Genomic DNA, 22,500 nt, shown 5'->3' with positions numbered 1-22,500 from the left:
GAAGATATTACTTTCTTAAATCTCTTTTCTAATTTGAGACTGCCTTCATAAATTGGCAACAGGAAACATTACCACCTACGTTCACTTTTTTTAAACTTCCACCAAATACAATTTTCCAGATAAATATTAATACACAGGACCCAGTAACCTTCCAGTTTGTTCTTTTACTTGAAATCCTTTTGACATCCCTGTGACAAACACTTCCAAATGTTGATTAGAGGGATGAAGTGACAAACTTTTTATCGACTTCATATACCACATGTGGCCTGATGCGACGTATTGTCCTGCCTGGTAAACAGTGTGGTACATGGCACCAGGATGGCATGATGTCCACACAAGCTTCACGAAATTTGTTTATGCGAATATAATATATAATGGGCTTAAGAGCAGAATTCAAGTAGGCAACAAATATGACCACAACGTCAGCAACATAAGACAATGAATCTGCATACCCACTAAAAAGTAAATGAAAGCGTATCACAGTGTAGGGAAGCCCACAAATCAAAAATAATACAAACAGGATTAAAATGGTGGTGAAGGCCCTTGTCTTGAAACTGTAGTCGATATTCATTTTACCAGGTCTGTGCATTTTAGTCATCACACCACCGGGGACGGGAGGGTGATTTTGAATTCGTGTCGAATTTCGTCTCACTGTCCTCAAAATTGACACGAAACAGTATCCCATAGAAAGAAGCGGGACGCAGAATGTTAAAACGAAAAAAAAGATGCCGTAAGATAGATCAAGCTTATTTTGGCTGGGCCATTCCAAAGAGCACTGAATTTGACCCGATTCAAAGCTGTACTTGCCCCAACCAAATATCGGCGGCATTACGACCGCAAAAGACAAGACCCACGAAATTACGATGTAAATCTTGGCCTTACGCGGGGTAAGGGTGTCTTTTCGCTGAACGATTATCATAAATCTGTCCACTGATATTGTGAGCAGCACGAATGTTCCTTCTGTAACCAAAAGGTTAAACAAAATGGCGTTTACTTTACAAAATACGTCACCAAAAATCCAATTCTGAGCAATCATGGAGATCACGGCGAATGGAATACACAAGGCAGTCGTCAAAAAGTCTGCCATTGCTAACGTTGCTAGTAAAATGTTGATGGCCGAACGCATAGCAGGCTTCTGATAAACGATATAACAGACAACCGTATTCCCTATAACACTGACTACAAACATCAAAACGTACATGAAACCCAAAATCGCAACTTGTACAGTCGAAAATGGCGAAGGAGTGGTCGTATTTCCTCCGTAAGATGCTGTTCCGTTCACCATAACACCATCCAGTAAACAGTAGCTTTTCTACTCTGATGAAAGTGTAACCTGCTTTCGACAATCGCATCAAGAACGTCTATTCCAAAAGGTAATTTTTAAAAACCTCCAAATCTCCAATATGATCCACAAATGACACCGCTTATTTCAAAATTGAATTTTTTTGTCATACTTCGTACGCACATCTTCACGTATCTGTCTTTTCGACTGCTTGTAAAGCTTCTGTCAGCGGCAGCTAATCCTCTAAACCCAGCCGCATGATTCTTGTACTTTTAAAAGCAAAACCATGGCTACAAGCTTGATTTTACGACCTCTGTTTAAATATTGAACGGCAGATGTTCAGTGGCCGGAATTATGCTATTAACGCCCCTAATGCAAAATGTCGCGGAAACAGCTCTCCTTCCATTTCAACGCGATTTACAATAGTCATATGAAGCCTGGATAGAATACTGTTTGACTTATCGGTTAGTCAAGATCCTGATAATAAGTTACTCTCGGTTTTCGTAGAGTACCTCTTGCCGGCCCTCTCTCTGCTTCCTTTGGTTACTAGATCTTGAGCCCACGATTTCAGCGTTAACATCATGCAATATGTTTTGCCATATGTAATGTATAATCTTGTGTGTTTTACGCAAATTTATGCAAATGATTTAACTTCTTGTCAAAGCGAGGAACTGTCTGAGACGCTTTACTGTTTTGTCGAAGTGTTAAAACATATGGCCTAATTGGTCGCAACAGCAGATCACAAAAACCACCTAAAATTACGGTTTATGAGATGAATTGCCCGTTTTGCAAAGAACAATTTAGTAGTCAAGATGATTTGCAGCTCCATTGTTTGAGCTGCACATCGGCGTCTGCAGGTATTTACAAGTGCGTGTTTGTGTCAACAAGAGTTTGTCAGAGTTGAATGGTTTCACTGGTGATACCACGACTAAAGGTGTCTGCTGGTGCACCAGAAGACTTAAAAACAACCTCCAGATGTAATTTTTTCGTTTGTTGATATACAGAGCCAAGGACATCAAGAACTGAAGCTTGTAGCAGCGTTGTGGTCCGTTTTCGTTGGGTGAAATCAAGACCATGCTTGGATAGAGAAATTCACCTTATAACTTCCTTGGTGAGTTTATTTATAGTTATCATGTCTAGGGCTCTTTCATATGAAACAACTTACTCGAGTGAATTAGTATAATATAGTTTGAATCGATCTGTAACTTTCTTTTACGCAACACTACCAATCTGATTTTAAAATTATGCGGAAGTCGACCTGAAAGTTCACATTCAATTTTCGACTTGTAGTCATTTGGATTAAACTATGCCTGATCAAGTAATGTGTTCTCCCCGAAAGATGATCGGGATACTAATGACTTTAGAAGCAAAAAATGTTCATCCACGTCGTGATACATAATTCGGAAAAAGACTGACGGAGCCTGAACGATTCAGCTTTTATATTTCGCTTGAGTGATTTTAATATGTTCCGAGTCGTAAACTTCTTCCATTTATGATGCCTTTGTTTATTTCTTTTACAACATAAGAGTACATGAAATTAGTAAGCTTGCAATTTCCCTCTTTCTTCTTATGAAGCAGTTAAAGTTTAACATCGCGATCTGGATCGAGGTGAATGAAATTGTTGCTATGGTTAGAAGTAAATTACCCTCTTCTGAAGACTTTTATTTACCAGTACTTTATGCATTATCTGTAGTTTTTCGTTGTTTCCGCGCCAAATTTCGCAAAGATATTTTCTTGACTTTTCCCTGTAACAGTTACATGCTTAACTTCAGTTTTTTATTAACAAAAGTTTATTCACATAATTTGAAAGGCTTGCTTCCTACTCAAAACACACACCAATAATACTAAATACAATCATTCATTTTATTCATACATATAAAATAATTTAATCATTCTTGCCGTCAAGAGACTATACAGTATATTAAAAAAATGAGAGATGATGGAACTTAACAGGAATAAACAAATTAATATTAGCAGTACCTAAAGCACAATTTACTTTGACTGGTACACTGTATATATTTTTATTCTTTCTCGATCCACAAGTGGGCAGAATTCTGCAAATCCTGCAATCTGATTGGCTCTGGGAGCAAGCAGAATTTTTCTTTCTTGTTCACCAACCCAGGTGGAATCCTAGCCCTTGTTGCGTGAGCTTATGTAATGACCTTAAATTTCCATTTTTTGACACCGAATCCGTTTTCATACAGATACAGTGTAGGAAGTAAGTGTTTAAAAACAGATTTTTATTAGACAAGAGGCGTGGAAATAAAATTTAAATGAAAACATTTCTCTACGAAATGTTCAGTTTGTAAGTTGCTTACTGCATTCGCTATCAAGCACGGTACGAGTCGACAATTAAAAAAACTGATTTCAGAGAGGAAGAAAGAGAGAGAGTCCTGAAAAAAAAAATTATTCACCAGCTGAGAGTCAGTCCATACAGTGAAAAACTGTGATGTCGGTTTTGAAGAAGCTGCCCTCGGTCACAGTTTTTCACTATACAGACCTCCCAGCTGGCAAATAATATATATATATATAATTTATATGTACATCAAAATATATAAAATGTAATACAATACAATACATACTTAATTGACCGCTCCCCTTAGGGGCTTTTCAGGGCCAATGAAACACAACGAAACAACAGAACAGAACAACAACTGTTAATAATCCCAACTGGCCGGAGGCAAACCAGTTGGCTATTTACAAGTGCAGCTGGGAAGTTGAACCAGGGACTACCAGGAACAAATTCAATGAGTGGTCAGAGCAGGTCTTGAACCCGGGATCTCCGGATCTCAAGGCAAGCACTCTAACCACTGGGCTACACTACCTCCCTTAAAAAAGCCTATAAATGTGATTGTTTAAATATGCCAGAGTCTCTGTCAACACAGAATTGCAAACGTTTTCAGGCCATCTTTGTTTATTTAGCGAGTTTTACAGACTGTGTGAGGCAACGAGGCATGCATTCAGAAGGAAAACATTACCTGAAAGCTAACCGTTGTAATTAAGTGTTTTGTCTCTCATTCTATTTCTCTTAGCCTTACGATGTTCTTCATTGAAATCAATTTTTCTTTTCTTCTCCTTCCTTGGCTTCTCTCGAGGCTTTCTTTGCTTAAATTTCTCAGATTTTGTCACCTCTTCTCCTCTCATGTTCTTTCCTGCTCTGTATCTTGTTGCTCGTCACTAATGATTTCCTGCCAGAAAAACACAGTTGGCAAATGCAACGCTGCTATGTGATTTCCCGCAGAGGTCCAACTGACTAGACTAAGGGGGTATTGACATGCACATGATACCTGGGCAAACTCAGACTGGCCTGACAATGAACTCAGACCGGTCTGACTTTGTCTTTGTTGCTGGACCAAGATGAGAAACTCTTGTACCTTTCTCATGTAGATGACAATTAATCTCTGACCGGGTCCAGAATTTTCAAGTTTTTATGCTTTTGGGTCAGTGATATATTTATTACACAAAAGATATCATTTCGTCCAGAAACCAGGCACCAAGCATTTCATCCTGGTTTCATGTAAACGGCCGCAAAAATTTTATGCAAGTTCCTACTGGTCTGAGTTCATCCTGGTCATATAGTAAGTACTTAGTAACTGTTGTGTTTGTCACATCAGCCATTCTTATGATCTTGAAAATGCCAAGTTTTCAGCTGTGGTGAGATTACTGATGGTACACTTTGTGATTTATGTATTCTTTTAGTAAAACACAAGGAGTATACCTTGGTGGTCCATCCATTTTTGACCGCCTTTAGAACAGCTCTAGTTGCAATAGTTTAAGTTTGACATGTAGCTGATGCTGGTAAGGCATGTCTTTTAGATAATTCAAGATAAACTTTGTTTACATAGCTCTGTGCTGGACATTTTCTTGCAAACATTTGGCCTTACAGGTGTAAGGTGACCATACAGTAGTTCACTGGCATATTTTAATTTAGGTTGAACAATGAAACAGAATAAAAGTTTCTTGGTGTCAGGATCACTGATGTCTCTGATGATTCAGAAAATAAGGCCAAGAGTGCGGTTTGCTTTCAGAGGGATCTGCTTTGTGTGTCAAGACCACTGAAGGTGGTCGTTGGTTTCACTAACTTTTGTCACTAAGGTTCCATCTAGATGGTGTTCTTTCTAGATAATTATCTTAAGACTCTTGCACTTTGGTTTGTGAAAGTTCATTGCCCATACTTTGAATGCAAGAAAGGTAAGGTAAGAAAAAGTCTTGTGCAGTTAGTGCGGTAATGAATACCATAGAGAGAATTTATCAAATGAATGTAGATAATTGAACCAAGAACGTGACAAGCCCCCTTCCCCTTAAATCAAGGATGAAGCTGCATGAAGGCCAAAACGCGCCACTTTCCCATCATTGATTTTGAGGGAGGGGTGGTCTCAATTTGTCATTTAATCTGTCCAAGATTGTGGGTGCACAGTTTTTGTTTTGTTATGGATTTAACGTACAACTGCAGGACCAAAAGCGTTCAATGTTGTTAAGAAGAGATTCTTAATAATTTCCTCTTGATAATTGCTTTAACCTCCGGTCTACATGTAATTTGTTTAAGCTCATTATGGTCTTCGGAATTTCCAATTTTTATCACTGCAGTTTGACCACAATTTCAGGGGAATTGTACATTTTTTGATAAAAGTGTGAAACGTCTCACCAATGTCAACCAAGGGACAGTTCACATTTTTGGATACAAATGCATGGCTGAAATATCCTATAACCAGAATAAGCTGGTTTTGAGAAAAATTGTTGACGTCAGCAGTTTTCTTGAAACATTTTTAAAACAATGTAGAACACGGTTGCATGAAAAAATTTTGTTGAATGGAGTTTCACGACTTCCAGAAAATATCAAAAAAGAATTCAAGCATAATACATGTATCACCAGGGATTTGAATTGTAACAATAAGCATATTAAATTATGGTAGAAAGAGCACATTGATAATATTATAAAAAAAGTAATACTTCTTTTCACAAGTAATCTATAACTTTCAACTAAAGATGTCATCTTAAATTAAACCCTCTTCTGCATCATAATTTTCTTGGTTAGCTAAACACCTTATGTACTGTACTTTGAGAATGATACATTCCACACAAGAGGCTAGAAACATGGCTTTGACCACAAGAGCATAGGGCTGTGCACTAAAGGTTTGCTTTTGAGCACTTGCACAACCATCTGCAGGCTTCCTTGCAGGAACAATCAGGAACAATAAATTAACTCATAGCAGCTTTGCTGGGCTTGTGGAAGTGTTGACCACAAAGGTTTCCATTGACCATTCCTCTCCCATCCCCATTCAGCAAGACTTGGAAGCTCTGGAAGTGCTAGCCAAACATGGCTACCTTCATACAATGCTCAGAGGATATGTTGCTTTAGAGCCGCGGATGCTGGGGGAATCTTATCTGAACTACGGGAATGCATGTGAAATAGTTGCTGTCTTGCCTAAATGTCCACAGACTTGATGATGTTTTAAGGTGGAGACAGTCTGTGGAGAAAAGAGTTTTTATTCAGTCTGCAGCAGCGCCAGAAGTGGCTTGAGCCCCATAGAACCTCCTGCGTTGGGGACATTGTGGTCATCAGAGATGACACCTACTGCACAACAGATGGCAGTTAGCACGAGTCTCATCCGTCAATCCTAGCATCGATGGACAAGTGCGTACAGTTCAGCTTGCCTTGGTAGACACTGCTCATGAAAGCAAGGGTAGGAGAGTGAGTAAGGAATGGTTCTTTGAGCGTCAATTCACAAGTTAGTGCTGCAGATGTCCAGGGAAGAACGAGAAGAACATTGATGACCAGGGGTAGATCCCCACCGAAGGATCTATGTTGCAGATTAACGTTGATATGAACATTATAATGATTGAACATGTGATTGATGTGAAATTGATTTAGGTCCAGTGAGCATTTGCATTTATTTATTAGTTAACCCATGAGCTTTGTGCGAGTTTGAGTGGAATGCTGCTATGTTTCATGGGAGCCATGTTACAGTTGCGTTACTATTTTTCCCTGACACCATTATTTTGATTTCTTTGGGGTTTTTTTTGCGGTTAAAGGGGCTGTTGTGTTTCAGTTTTTGGGACGCGCTTTTACTAGTCGTTGTCGGCACATAGAATTGTGTGCAAGTTGTTTTTGGTTTTCTTCTTTTCAAGTCATCAGCGTAGTGGAATTGATATGTGAGTGATCCTTTTCTCTGGTTTATCCTAATGTTACATGACTGTACAGTACATGTAGTTTCATGGCACTCTCTTTAGTTAGTTGTATACCATTCCTTCTGACCGATTTGGTATTGATTTGTCTCTTTGGTTGTTTTCATATCGTTTGACAGTTTAATTAAGCGGTAGTTATATCCAAGTAGTCTATTCTTGTTTTATGTGTTTTCTTTCCCGTTTATGTAGTGAGTTTTGAACATAAGTTTCTAAAGCGTTGATTACAGTGTTTAAGTTTACCAATAAATATATGGAAAATTCGGTCCTGGTTCTGGTACAGTCTCCTAATATCTGCTGTAAACACTCAGAGTATCCCTGCCTTCCAAAGGAGTGCCTTACCAATAAATTATTAAATTATTGGGGAATACTGTGCAGTACATAATTTTTAGAAAGCTGACTGGTTAGGCCATAAATGTACCCTCAGTTTTATTGACTGGGATTTATGTCTTGTGGAAGTGAGCATCCCTGGATTGATCATGAATTGCTGCAATTAATTAAAGTTAAAAACAAATAGTCAGGCTGTTAAGAGAAGGAATTGTGCATTTTATGATAAAAGAATCAAATTGCATGTTTGTTAGCCTTCATGAAGTTAACAATTTTGAATATAGAGGCATGGCCAGAAAGTCTTGTAATCAAAATTATTGTAATTAATGGCTCTTGCTAAAAAATGCAGACATCAGCATTTTCTGGGGTTCACTTTTTCAAGTAGACTTTTCCTGTCAAGTGTATAGAAAACTTCAAAATAATGAGCTGCAGATCTATTCAGAAATGTGTTATTTTGATGCAGAAACCAGCAAAATGTCATATTCATATTAAACTTCCTTTATTTTTATTATCAATAAAACTCTGTAAATAGCATAAAATTTAAGAGAAGCTTACAAAAAATGTTTCAAGGTTTAGACAGGCAAATTGCAACTCCTATTGGTCAAGATAGGAAATTCAAAGACCTGAGAGCTTTGTTCTAACGAGTTCATTTTTCAAAGACCTCCCTTTTCTATATGAAATTAGGGAGTGTTTTTAAAGATTTCTCTTAGTAAGGGGTGGGTTTGTATGCCATTGGTCAGAATATGTTTGAGGTTAGGCACTGATGGGTGACATTCTGCAACAAACAGCAAATTTTTTGTATATTTTGTAGAGTTGACACTTTCACAAAAATTGACTTCAGATAGAGTCATTCTGCCCTTATCTACAAAAGTATTGTACCGATAACCAAGAGGAATAACATGACAAGGCAAGATCTTGAGTTATTGGGTATGGGTCGGTAAACGACAACATACCATGTTTATTGCTTACGATTAAATACTTTACACAATACTGAGCAAAAATGACAGAATTTCCAATTATCAAGAAGAGCCAGGGAGGCCAGAAAAAACCTAACTGTAAAACCTCATAGAGGAAATGTAGGAAATCTGGGTCCGGCCGAGACTACTACTCGTCCCCTGACAGGACTGTTCATAATGCTCTTTGTAAGTTCAATGACTTGGACTCTTTGAGAAGATCATCTTTTGAATATTTGATGAACACCCTATTTATATCAAATAGCTTGTATGCAAATACCATTACTATCAATTCATTGGGGACATGAATTGTGCTGGAATGCTCAAACAAATTCTTAACGAAATGTGCAGAAAACAAATATCTGCTAAACTGTGTATTGCAGATATTTTTATATTCTGCCCTTATCTACAGAATTATTGTACCCATAACCAAGAAGAATAACATGACAAGGCAAGATCTTGAGTTATTGGTTATGGGTCGGTAAATGACAACATACCATGCAAAAGTCACAAAGAACGTCCTAGAAAAAGGGGAGAGCGAAAAAGCACAAAATTAATGCCCAAACTAAATAACGGTTAAAGAAAGACAAATGTAATACTTATCTTGAAACAAGGTCCCAAACGATTCTTTGCCTTTTGGTGTCCTCTCGCCTGGTTCACGCCCACCGATTTGTGGGGATGATGAGCCGCGATTGAGAAAAGAAAGTGGAGCTTTGCTCTCTTTTGTCGTTGTTTTTCTTTAGACTTTGTCTCGGCCCTCTTTTCAGCTCGATACATCCTTTTCTCGTCATCCGAGTCTGAGGCAAGCTCGTCGCTTAGATATTCACTAACGGTAGCCCAGCCATAGACGCTTTTGTCGGCCAATTTTATAGCTTTGATGGACTTTGGTTGATGATATCTGTCTCAACTTCCACCACGAAAATGGTAGCAAAAGATATTGCCATTTTTGTTCCCATTGTGGTTCTATGTGCTTGCAGATAATTTGAGTGCTTTTTCTCATTGAAATAGTTTTCAAGCAATCTCTTGGTCTCTTCAACGTCTCTTTGGTTGCTTGACGACCACTGGGATTCATCCTTCCATAGGAACTCAGGTCTGTGCGTCCAGGAGGAGTTGAGGAAATCGACTGGTACTCATCCATGTGAGGCGTGATCTGCTGGGTTCAACTTGGTATCTACGTACCTTCACTCCTCGATTGACGTTGCATCTTGAATAACCTTCACACAGTTAGCTATGAAGATGTGGAACCTTCTACTTTCATTGGCAATGTATTCCAGTACTACTTTACTATCACTCCAAAACACCTCCTGGGTACCACTAGGATCAAGCTCATGATGTAACTGCTGGCTTACTTTCACTGATGTGACAGCAGCTTGCAGCTCTAATCTTGGAATTGCTACAGGCTTTTGCAGCGTCACTCTTGACTTGCCCATGACGTAGGAACAGTGAATGTTGTTTGAATCATTGGTAAGCCTCAAGTAACTGCACTGACCATAGCCCTTTGTGCTCGCATCAGAGAAGTGATGTAACTCCTTCTTCATGACTTTACCAAAATCTTCGGGACAAAAACATCTTGGCACTGAAAAACTCTGCAGGACATGCAGTTCCAGTCTCCACTTTTCCAACCTTGCCTTGATCAGGAATCAGAATTCATCCCAGTCAACCCCAAGCAACGTAAATCTTGGAGGATGCTTTTCCCTTCCAGCAACAACAGTGCAATAAGAGCAGTAAGGATGGCACAGTCAGTTAGTGCGCAACCTTGGTGCGAGAGGTCCTGAGTTTGATTCCTGGATCTCACATCCTTGTTTCGACTTCTTTTGTTTCAGTGTAGCTCAAGTTGGTTTAAATACCCTTAAAATGGAGCTCTAATTGAGAGGGAGGAGTAATAAAAATGAGCGCACCATTGACCTCAGGTTTGTCAGTTGAATTACTGTCTCAAGTTTAATATTGACATTAAGTATGGTCACTTTACCTTACTTTACTTTACTTTATTTACCTTCAACTCCTTCAACTCCAGACAGAACTGGAAAGAATTTGATTGCATACACAGCAGAAGACACAAAGAGCTCTTTCTATGGGCAATTTGTTGAGGTCAAGGCCGATATTCTAGATTCCTTCTGCTTTGTCAGATTCTGGAATATTCTTCATAACTTCTTTCTTGTTCAAAAATACTTAAAACCCCCTCTAAGACAAACAATTGGCTTCTTCCATGGTAGGACAGGACTTGAGTCCATGGTCAACGTAAAATTTTTGTCCCAGGAAGTTAGCAGCATCAGCTCCTAACTCTGACTGATGGTCTTTAGTGGTGTGTTTCAGGGCAAAGTTCACACAAGCAGGTAAGAATGTCGCTCCAAACAAGTGTACTGTCATTCTGTATTCCACCAGATCCTCAGCAGTGTTCCCATCCTCCCACCACAGGAAATGACTGATGACCCTTTCTGAGGCATCTGAAACAAAGGCTATTCACCTTATGATCTCCATGCTGTCTGCAATACTCTTTTCTTTTAACTCCGGGCACTTGTCAGGGCAACAAAAACAACAACAAGCTTTATTCGCATTTCACGTTGTACTCGTAAATTATTTAGGCTCATGAAGTAATTTTAGGCTAATAGACAATTACATGCAAGTGATAATAAAAAGAACTAAAAATACATTACAAGTAAGGAAATGCCTACAATCGGCGTCAAAATTGTTGAGACACTCTTATCCTTTTGAGTCAATTTCAAGCTCGGTGCGAAAAATGGCCCCCTCCCCTGCACCCCTGGGACAATGTTGTGTTTTCTTTTTCTGTTTTCTACGAGCCTTGTAAACAGCGGTACAACATTGATTAGAGTGGGGGAGGGAGGGGTATCTCGGAAACATACTTTTTGGACAAGTTTTCTCTGCAAACAATGAATGTGTCATTGCCAGTGTGCTATGTTTTCAACTGTCTCAACTAGTTTTGTTGCCGATTGTAGTTTCTAAATAAACCATTCAGTTTCGGGATTAGATACTACTCTTTTATTGATTCAGTTTAATATGTAGACGTCAGAAGCAAAAAACATAGAACACAACACATACACATAGAGGAGAAACACAATAGACAATACGAAAAGAATATTTCACACAAAGTATTGACTGTAAGAATTAATTTTCTGGATTAAGATATATTGTTTTACTTTTTTTACAGAAATTAAAGTGTTATGTATACATTGTATGTTTTAGTTCAGTGGGTAATTCTTGCCACAGTTTAACAGCTAATGGGTTTCTCCACATATTGGGCAATTCTTGAGGAAAACTCACTCTTCTGACCACCTTTGGTGGGGCTTTCTCTGTGGCTTACTGGGCTAGATCTCCTTGCTAAGAAACTGGAAACAAAACTACGGGCACTGGATGTCCTTTGCTTCACGCTCTTGACTCGATTTCTTTCTACCTCCCCTGTCGTTAGAGATTCGAGCAAAAAAGTGGGATCCGTCGCAAGCTTGGCTTCTTCTTTAACAAAGTTGACTAAGTCGAGGAACAACACAGTGCTTTCCTTCTTCTTGTGAACATCACATGCTCGACGTTCACACCACTTCACACCAAGAATTATAGGAAGGTAGTTAAGCACCAACTTCTTGCAATGTCTTAGCAGAATTTAGCTCATCCATATACTTTATGGACTTCATGGCCCCTTCACACCTTGCGAGGAATTCTTCTTTGATTAAATCAACTTGAAGTGAACCTCTTTCAGCTTCCAACAATTCTGGGTCGACATCTGGCCTAATCAACGCCCTTATTTTTGAGATTTGTTGGTTTAGCTTCTCCTTGTAGGATTTTGTTAAATATGATTTTCCCATTTCTGTTACTTTTTGCTCCCAAGTTTCCGGCAGGCCAAAGTTCTCTAAGGTGCCTCCATTTTCTATTTCACCTTGAGTGACCTTCATTACAGGTTCATGAAAAGAAATGTCTAAATTATGTCCACATTCATTCTTGAGGAGCAATGGTGGCACAGGGTCTCACATCCTTGTTTCGACTTCTTTCCTTTCAGTGTAGCCTAAGTAGCTTTTATTAATTAAATACCCTTAAAACGGAGCACTGATGGAAAGTGGGGGGTAAAATGAGCGCACCGTCGGCTTCCTGGGAGAGTGCTCTCCAGAGATGAAAGGAACTTCTGATGTTAAATAACATGTACCTTTACCTTTACCTTTACCTTTAAATAGCCAGCGGCAACAATTGGTGATATTTTACTGCACCAGAACCAAGAACGAAAATTTCCATATATTTATTGGTATTGGCTAGTAAACTGAAAATAATGCATTAATACATACTAAGCGTAAACCCTGTAATCAATGCTTTAGAAACTCAAGTTTGAAACCTGCTACATAAACGGGAAAGAAAACACGCAAAGTGAGAATGGATATAACTAGAGCTTTAAACCGACAAACGATATGCATACAATTAAGGCGACAAACCTAACCAAAGTTCTCTAAGGTGCCTCCATTTTCTATTTCACCTTGAGTGACCTTCATTACAGGTTCATGAAAAGAAATGTCTAAATTATGTCCACATTCATTCTTGAGGAGCAATGGTGGCACAGGGTCTCACATCCTTGTTTCGACTTCTTTCCTTTCAGTGTAGCCTAAGTAGCTTTTATTAATTAAATACCCTTAAAACGGAGCACTGATGGAAAGTGGGGGGTAAAATGAGCGCACCGTCGGCTTCCTGGGAGAGTGCTCTCCAGAGATGAAAGGAACTTCTGATGTTAAATAACATGTACCTTTACCTTTACCTTTACCTTTAAATAGCCAGCGGCAACAATTGGTGATATTTTACTGCACCAGAACCAAGAACGAAAATTTCCATATATTTATTGGTATTGGCTAGTAAACTGAAAATAATGCATTAATACATACTAAGCGTAAACCCTGTAATCAATGCTTTAGAAACTCAAGTTTGAAACCTGCTACATAAACGGGAAAGAAAACACGCAAAGTGAGAATGGATATAACTAGAGCTTTAAACCGACAAACGATATGCATACAATTAAGGCGACAAACCTAACCAAATCAATATCAAATCGATCGGAAGGAATGGTGTACAACTAATTTAAGAGAGTGCGATGAAACTAACATAAAGATGTTAGAGTTAACTCTATAAAAAGGATCACTCACATAATTAACTACGCCAATGAATTGAAAAGAACAAAACCAAAAACAATTCGCACACAATTTCACGTGCTGACAACAACTAATAAAAGGGCGTGCAAAAAAACTGAAACTGCCCTTTAACCGCAAACAAAAAACCCAAAGATGTCCGCAAAAATAGTAACGCAACTGTAACAGAGACTACTCCATAACAAGGGTGTCACAATAGAGCAACTGCTACATGGAAGTGACCCCAGAGAAACTTGAGTAAACAGAACAAGGAAACCTTAAAGCTTGGCAATGAATGGATTCCAGAGTGTTTAGGTGCTGTTTTTCAAGGGAATTCCATGCAGCCAACACATACGTACTGGCTGCTTTGCAAGAAATTTCTATGTAGCAGGCCCATTATCCTCATGGTCCTATGTTTTACGAAATTAACATGGTCATGGTAACCCTATTCTAGATTGTACTGGATGAAAACACCAAGATATTTATGGTAAGGAATTGGTTGGCAAGCTGTTGCATAATCTGTATATGACTGGGACTTAAGGGGTGGCCTGGTTATTGACATGTTACATTTTGCTAGGTTGAAATTCGTTTGCTATAAAATTATACTGGCACAAGATGATAATCATAAGGAGTCGAGATCTTGTTGAAATAAGCTGGTATCATGCCCACTTGACACTAAAGCAATGCATCATCAGCATATACCGGTAACTCAATTCTAGAATTCGCTGGTTAAGAACAATGTCATTGATGAAAATCAGCAACAAGAGGGGACCTAAGACAGAGCCTTCTCGGCGTGGCTCAAGCTTTTTGTGACCCCTAAAGGAGACCAATCTGGGCGTGGCTTAAGCAAATTTTGACCCTAAACAAAGCACGTTAAAAAGAAAATTTGACTTCTGTTTCTCTTCGCGTAATTCTGTGTTTCTTCGCAGAACCCTAAGCGAGACCTTGGCGGCTTAAAATATTGGCGCTTTGCCCGGAACACCCTAAGCGAGACCAAAATCCAAAATTTGCACCCCTAAGCGAGACGAGGAGCATCCCCGTCTGGGCTCTTAACCAAGTTGCGATATTTCTTGAAACTCTTAGCATTCTTGAAGAGTCTTTCCAGTCTTTACTTCTTTCTTTTCATTTGCCTTGTGCTTGTTTTTTTGAGAGTTTCTGTCTTCCCCTAAACAGTATAATTAGAAGGGAATGAATTAGATTCACACCCCTAAATGATATCTGGCTGATGGATGTCCATGAAACAGTGGAATTCTCTATTGTGCTCTGATCCTCCTATGCCATTACAATTATTAGTGATGATGATCTTCAGAGGGGAGTCATGGCAAGATTAGCTGATGTCAGCACCCAACCACTCATAGTGCGCCTTGTGAAAATATTGGGAGTGATGCAGTTAGTTTTCTTGGGAAAAAAATTACAAAATCTAATTGAGATTTCAACTTACCGTTAAAGTTTCCCTGTCCGTGTTTCTAGTGTGTACGATTTGTCGACAATGATATATATAGCCGACAATTTTTTGAGGGAGTTATTAGAATGTCATTCCAGGACATTGAGAAATCTGGCTGGTGCTTCCGAATGGATACATCTGGCAGACGCCAACAAGAGGTTGCTGTGAGCCCTCATCCTTCAACTTCTTTAATTTAGTATGACCACGGATGATACTTCTCAAAGGTGTGACTACTAATGCAGAACACATTTCCCCAGTTAGAAAAAACTGAAAGATAAAGCTTTTGCAAAATCCCTTGGGAAGGACCACCAAAATATCACCTCCATTTATTAGTGCTCTTGTAACTTTTTCTGGTCTTATTTAAGAACAGAAAATGCAAGCTGGCTCTTTCCACTCTGTTTTTGCCTTTAAACGTTTATGAAAGGGAGCAGTAAATTTTGACTGACAGGCGGATTTATTTCTGACACTTAGTCAGCCAATCAGGAACGATATTTTCTCCGTTCGTGGGCAAACTGAGGTCCAAAAATGTTTGAGGGCTTGATTGCAGGCGGTTTCTCACTCCTTCTCCTCGGCCCCTCCCCCCTTGCATTATCATTTGACTTCGGTCCAGGTTCCAGAAGGAAGCACACAAGAAGAGATACAGTTTAGTACAAAAATTACAAGCTGAAACACAGACCATGGGAGGAATTTTGTCATGCGCTTTAAGTTCATTTTAAAGTCACTTTTCAGTCACTCTTCTGATGTTCAACCAAGCATGATGCACGCATCTGGGAATTTAACGTATTCGTACAATAGATAGCTCTTTCGCCTCAAACCGAAGCCAGGTTGATCGGAGAAAAAAAAATACAGAAGAACAACAGTGTATTAATGAGAAAGAAACAGATGGGGCTCAAATGAAACCACAATCTTTCCAGAAAACTTAGTTGTGAGATCACATGTAGTTGGGCTATGAAAAGGAGGCGATGTTCTGCTATTTTTGTAGAAAATCTAACAAAACGAACCCCTTGGCATCGGAAAAAGGGTCTACAAATTTTAGAACCTCAACTCTCCTAAGACACAACGACTATGAAGAACTCGTGGATGCTGTTACCGGTAATTAGGAAACTATGGGGGATACACTCAGCAACACCATCACAGTGTCGTGTTTTTAGAGAACAATGGTCAACCGCAAGCCATTGACACCATTTTCTTAACTTTCTTGTTTGTATTAATTTTTTAATTACAAGTAACAGATAATAAAATATGTTTTTGTTGTTGTGCCTGTTTCTTTGCTTGAACGTAAGAGAACAGAAAAAAATTGACTGTCCCCCTAAAAATGAAAATGTCCCCCATTTTAGCCAAGGGGACAAACTGTCCCACAGTGATCAAATCCTAGCTCAAACCCTGCCCACACTATTAATGATATTGATTGCAATTAAGAACTATGCTTACTTTAAAAAATATTTTTTAACCATATTTCAACCCATATGTCTGGAAATTCTTCGTGGGTATTGACTGGAAGGGACTGGCAAGGTTATATTCAGTAGAAGTGGTTCCTATTTGTGCTCTACATGTACATGTACTTTCTTAAATTGTGTAGTTTATCAGACAATGGAAATGTTGTCCAATTTTTATTTTTAATGCATTAGAATGGTAGGATTAGGGTTAAGGTTTAGCTGCTTTGCAATGGGTTTATTTTGAATGTTTCAACAACCATGAATTTCTGTGAATTTCAAGTTGATTTTATTAGAGCTGCTCAATTATTTTTTATTTCTTGTGCATATGCACCTTGTGCAGATAGGTAGATGATCTGAAATTTTGGTTCATTTTGTAAACAATAATTTAAACCATAATTCATGGTGACAATGTTTTTGACAGGCTGGATCTGTAACATTATATTGGAAGTTGGATGAAGCTCTTTATGAGTCAGACACTGTTGATGTTCCTGTGGGAGAACACATCTGCCAGCTGGCTCTTGATGGTGATGTTGTACCAACAGAGCCATTTGTAGTCAGTGAAGATAGCGATGTCATATTTGTTATAGTCAGAAAAGGTAGGGAAAGTCTTACTTCAAAACTACATAATCAGTCATTTTCATAGTTATATGCTTACAATGACTGAACAAGTGAATGGCAGCAAAACTGTAATTGATTTATTTCCTTGAGGGTGACCAACAAATACTCTCTACTTCCTCTCGAAGTTTTTTGTAAGTGGTTCTCTCATGGATCTACTCTACTCTAAACACCCATCCTCTTTGTTCGCCCTTAGAATTCATATATCCCATCCATCTAGACTGTCTTCTTCTAAAAGTGTCACTTAGAGTTGTTGCTTTCTAATATCGAGGCCATGTTTGGATAGGCCCTTTTGCATTTCTTTTATACAGTGCAAGAAAAGTAAATTGGCTCCTCTACGTATGCATTTCTCTCTTCCTTTCTTTTTAAAAAAGGTAAGGGTTAAACAAACCTTCTATTTTTGCACAGCACATTATAGATACACATCATTTGACGAGTCCTATGATAGAGGAAGAATCAGTGATGAAGCCAGATGTGATGATGTACCTTCAGTGCCAGGAAGTACTTCTACCTCTGACAGACAGCAACCTCATCTTGGTAATGAACAGTGATGGTATTTAGGGGCAGTAGTACACTTACACTATTTTTATTTTAATGTGCATTTGAAATTGCAAACATGGCTTTTTTAGTTTAAAGTCTGTATTCATTATGACAACGTTATACAGTACTGTATCACTTGGATAGTATGAAAGCTGTTATTGGTCCATTCAGGGCCCTATTCAAGGATCTTGACATGTAATAAATATCTTACTAACCTTGTTGTCTTGATCCATATTGTAAGTTTTTGCTTCTTGTGTTTTTTAGTAAATGATAATAATAATAATGATGTTGAATGATATGTGAATAATAATTATTGTTTATACATGATTCATTTATAATACTAGCAGTAATCAAGGATCAGTGATCAATGGGACATCTGAAATTAGTTAACGTTAAATAGCCAAATGCATGCTAGAAATACCAGAATTTGATTTGTCCTAATTTGAACAGGAAAACAGTGTGTGTTAAAATGTTCTGTGTAACAGTTGCTCAACTATGGAATAGCTTATCGTTAGATTTAAGATGGCAGGCTTCCGCCAGTTTGTTTAGAAGAAAATTTGAAAAATTATTATTAGATGAACAGAAGTCTTTAGCTCATTTTTGTCCCTTATTTAATATCGAATATCTTTATGTTATTTATTTTGAGGCTGAAGTGAATCCATCGGCTTCCTGGGAGAATACTCTCTAGAGAGTAAAGAAACTTCTGACGTTAAATAAGTGTACCTTTACCTTACCTAACATGTTAATTTATTTAGTCTTTTAGTTAGCTATTCTTCTTTTATGAAAGGTGTATATATTTAAGCATTTCTATATTTTTTAGTCCTGTATTATTTTGTACTCAGTAGATTCTTAGGATTTTTGGGACAGTATGTTTATTGTAACTGTATTTTCTGAGGGTTATAAGGTTATTAGTAGTTTTGTACTGTTATGTACTATTTCATTAAAGAAAGCCGTTTCTTACTTAATTACTAGTTGTATGTTTTGGGGATAATCGCTTTGTACCCTTTTCTAGTGTTTAGATGGGTTTCAATTGAGTGTCGAAAGTAATCTGTGAATTGCATTGGTTTTGCATTACTTCACTCAGTGATGAGTTCAAAGTTCTCACGCAACTTTTTCAACCAACTAGAAGTGAAGCAAAAACCAATCGTGGCTAGCACGTGCACATTTTCCCGTGCTTTGTTTCGGCTATGTGTAATTACTTTGAGTTTTGATTGGTTTACTGGATTGTCTCTGTCCTCTTTGGTTTTGGTTTTACGGCAATCGATTGAAACTCCCTCTCTTCAGTAATGAACGTATCACACTATATAAAGTACATGTATTATGACTGTTATCTTGTTACTAATAATTTTATTAAAAACATTTATGGAACACATGTTATAATGCAATATAAGTTTTATGGGATATCAGCAGCCAGCATGTACAGCCAGATGGTCACCCATCCAGGTATTAACCCCATCCAACAGGGCTTGACTTGTAACACTATCACGTGAGATCGAGGTTATTTGTGCCAGAACAAGAAAGCGTCCAAATGCTGAAATCATACGGTATCATGATTTATATCCAAGAGACATCCCCTGGAGCTGGCATGATTAGAATGTGTTCTCCTCAAATGCAATTATTCAATAGTAATATTTCATCTGTTCAATTTTTCATTGGTTAGAGAATATTATTTAAAACTGTAAGGTAAGTCAATCTAGTTGAGATTGAGACACAAGGTAAGCGAGGAAATTTTCCCTTGCGTAAACAAGCGATGCCATTTGGACGAGACTTCAATTTTCACTGTTAAGTTTGTCGTTTGCAAGTGATGAAAAAGTACTTAATCTAGGAATAGATTAGCAGCATATGTCACTTAGAATTTAAAAAAACCTGAGGAAAAACCTTAGACAGTGTGGCCTAGTGGTTAGGGCGCTTGCCTTGAGATCCGGAGATCCCAGGTTCAAGACCCGCTCTGACCACTCATTGAATTTGGTCCTGTTAGTACCTGGTTGAACTTTGCAGCTGCACTTGTAAATAGCCAACTGGTTTGCCTCCGGCCAGGTGGGATTCTTAACAGTTGTTGTTGTTGTCTAAAATGGCATTGCTTGTTTATGAAAGGGAAATTAGTGTAACCGAGATGTTTGCAATTATGTTTTGGAATTAGAAAAGCAAACTGTGAAATTTTCATGGCCCTGTTGTACAATAAAGTGTGACTTGTTGAAAAAGTTATTCATAATCCATTTAGTATCTAAATGATTTTAGGGACAACATCTGCTGTTTACTTGTAACTATGCATTTGCTTACTTGACTGAGTGGAGCACTATTTAAACTTGGTGATATGATATTTTTCAGGAATGGATTCAAGACATGGAGACAATGAAAGTGCTCTGAGTCCACTTTACAAGGAGCTATTACAGCATCAGGTATGCATGTTCCACAAGTTACAGTATTTAATTAAACTATTACAACCAAGCAAGTGTATTTCCTTTTAATGAGGGGTAGGGTTTGGTTGAGGTGAGGGTCAGGGTTAGGCTTGGAAGGGTAACCCTAACTCAAAAGGAAACTTTAGATTGGAGAACTAGTGCAAGTATGATTTACTTGTCAAACGTTCTTTCAAGTAACTTGTATTTTGTTACTTGTCATTGTTCATGTTTTTTCTCAGCTTAGTCATGGAGAACCTTCCTGGGTTCCTGGAAGTGGGATGCAGTCACCTGTGATTTCAGATACTGACTTGAGTGACCTTGCCAGGCAGGAAGAGGAGGAACCTTCAGTGCTGAATTTGTTACCTGGTCAAAGTGAAGAGCACTTGCCAAGACCTGCAGAAGAAGGCCGTCCAGTTGACCTGTCTGGTGAAAGTGATGGCTCACTATCTTTTTCAGATGGGAGAGGAGTTAATGAGCAAAGTGGTAAAAGATTTTGAATTTATTGTGTTGGGCATGTTGCATTGATGTACATGTAGCTTGTTTTAAATAAAGAAAAAAACTGACTTTTATTAGTTGATGGGCGTGATGACATAAAAGGCTTTAAAGAAAGCTCCTCAGAAGGTGTTGGCCTGAAGGCAAAGAACCCCTTATGGGCAACAAGAACATGCTGAAGTTTTTTACATGCCTGGAGAATTAAAAATTAGTAGTCTGCTGTTCTTGGATAAAATTCCAAAAGTTGCATTTTTACAGTATGTCTCCAATAAATTCAAAATTATCATTTTGATGAGGTTAGGTTTTTTTGAGTGATTTGATACTTCCTTGCTAGTAAATGTATTTGCAAGTATTGAACCTCAGGCAACTTCAAATCCTGTACAAAGGAACGTTTTACTACTTTTATTATTTTCTGGAAATGAACATGCGAAGTGATGTTTTTTTAGTTTCAGATAATGAAACAGAGGAAGCTATTCTTCGTTCCTCATTTTCTATTCTTGCAAGTGGACACACCAGGAACAGTCCTCCTCATAGGTTTGAAAACTGTGCATAGCTGCATAGTTTATTTATTTATTTATTTGATAAGTTTGTTTCTCAGCTTTTATGGTTTTTCCAAAGTTGCTGCAGTTTTAGTAAGTTTGCCCTTTTGTTTGGCTGGTCTAAACAGTGTGCCTGAATTTTACAGATTTGAAAGCACTGAATGTTTTTGTGTATATTACACACAGTGCGTCAAGATATTAACGTAATCTCTATCCTCTGTATATCTACAGTCTGGCCAGTGATGGCAGTGGAAGAGATGTTGTAAGTCCCTTGGTAGTGGAGGCTGCAATGCCCCAGAACCTCTCTGCAATCACTGGAGACCACTGTGGAGAAGAGCATGTCACCGCACCTTTATCCAGCTCCCTTCAGCCCACTTACAGCAGAGGTCCTGTTTTCATTCGAGCAACAAACCACCTGCCAAATTTTACTAATGAATCATCTGCAGAACGCATTCAGTCGACCTCTAGAGTAAGTCCAGTTGGTTCAGTCCTTGATGCAGTCACAGTTTCCACAACAACTGAGGCAGGTGTATTGGAAAATGATAACACAACCACAACCTCAACAGTGCAAAGACATAGCCCGTCAGCCTCTGTTCATAGTAGCTCATTATTTTCATCTGGCTTACCATCTCCCATTATGTCTCCAAGAGGTCGCAGTCAGTCTGACACCAGGGTGCCCTTAGTCTTCCGAGAAAACCCCCCAGGGTCACTTCCTACCTATCCTGTTAGGCCACAAAGTCAAAGTGGGTTTATTCTGGCTTCAGCAGCAGGTCTTGTGAGTACTCTGGACGGGGTGACCGCACATAGTCTTTTGTCATCAAATTCACCTGCTGAGAGAGAGAGCCCTTCAGGGTCAGCGCATAGTACCAGTGTTGTACCCCAAGGAAGGACCGAAGCCATCAACTCTTATCAACAGAATGATGCTAGCACAGCTGTGCTTGCTGAAGTAGCTGACCCTCTTGACGGACAATTTTTCTCAGACTTTGGACATCAGCCCAAGGATTCTGATACAGGGAATCCAACTGAGCTTCTTGTAGAAAAACCTACAATGCCAGTATCGTCCCTTGCACAACCAACAGGTTGTACCCCTCTTGAACTGTCATTAGCGGGTTATGAAGAAAGTGGGATTAGCACACTGTCAGCAAGTAGATATTCAAGAGGCCCAACTGACATCCATGC

General features: G+C 38.6%; 2 protein-coding genes across 2 annotated transcripts in view; one reads left to right on the top strand and one right to left on the bottom strand.

The window, feature by feature from the left end:
• LOC137994426 (high-affinity lysophosphatidic acid receptor-like) overlaps positions 1–1,832 on the bottom strand; it is a 2,387-nt gene extending 555 nt beyond the window's left edge. Inside the window, exon 1 of the mRNA XM_068839997.1 lies at positions 1–1,832. This exon is cut by the window's left edge and continues 555 nt beyond it. Coding sequence (XP_068696098.1) covers positions 215–1,285 — 1,071 coding nt within the window. The 5' untranslated portion in view covers positions 1,286–1,832 and the 3' untranslated portion in view covers positions 1–214.
• Positions 1,833–1,920: 88 nt separating this feature from the next.
• Positions 1,921–22,500, top strand: part of LOC137996573 (serine-rich adhesin for platelets-like) — a 28,902-nt gene continuing 8,322 nt past the window's right edge. The window contains exons 1-8 of the mRNA XM_068842033.1: positions 1,921–2,139; positions 2,287–2,393; positions 17,158–17,332; positions 17,760–17,888; positions 20,220–20,290; positions 20,530–20,773; positions 21,229–21,316; positions 21,553–22,500. The exon at positions 21,553–22,500 is cut by the window's right edge and continues 514 nt beyond it. Coding sequence (XP_068698134.1) covers positions 2,055–2,139; positions 2,287–2,393; positions 17,158–17,332; positions 17,760–17,888; positions 20,220–20,290; positions 20,530–20,773; positions 21,229–21,316; positions 21,553–22,500 — 1,847 coding nt within the window. The 5' untranslated portion in view covers positions 1,921–2,054. The remainder of the gene's footprint in view (positions 2,140–2,286; positions 2,394–17,157; positions 17,333–17,759; positions 17,889–20,219; positions 20,291–20,529; positions 20,774–21,228; positions 21,317–21,552) is intronic.

This window comes from Montipora foliosa, chromosome 3 (genome assembly GCF_036669935.1).
Source record: "Montipora foliosa isolate CH-2021 chromosome 3, ASM3666993v2, whole genome shotgun sequence".
Classification (NCBI taxonomy): domain Eukaryota; kingdom Metazoa; phylum Cnidaria; class Anthozoa; order Scleractinia; family Acroporidae; genus Montipora; species Montipora foliosa.
The sequence above is the reverse complement of the archived record's forward strand: the minus strand, read 5'-3'. Positions and strand labels throughout refer to the sequence as shown.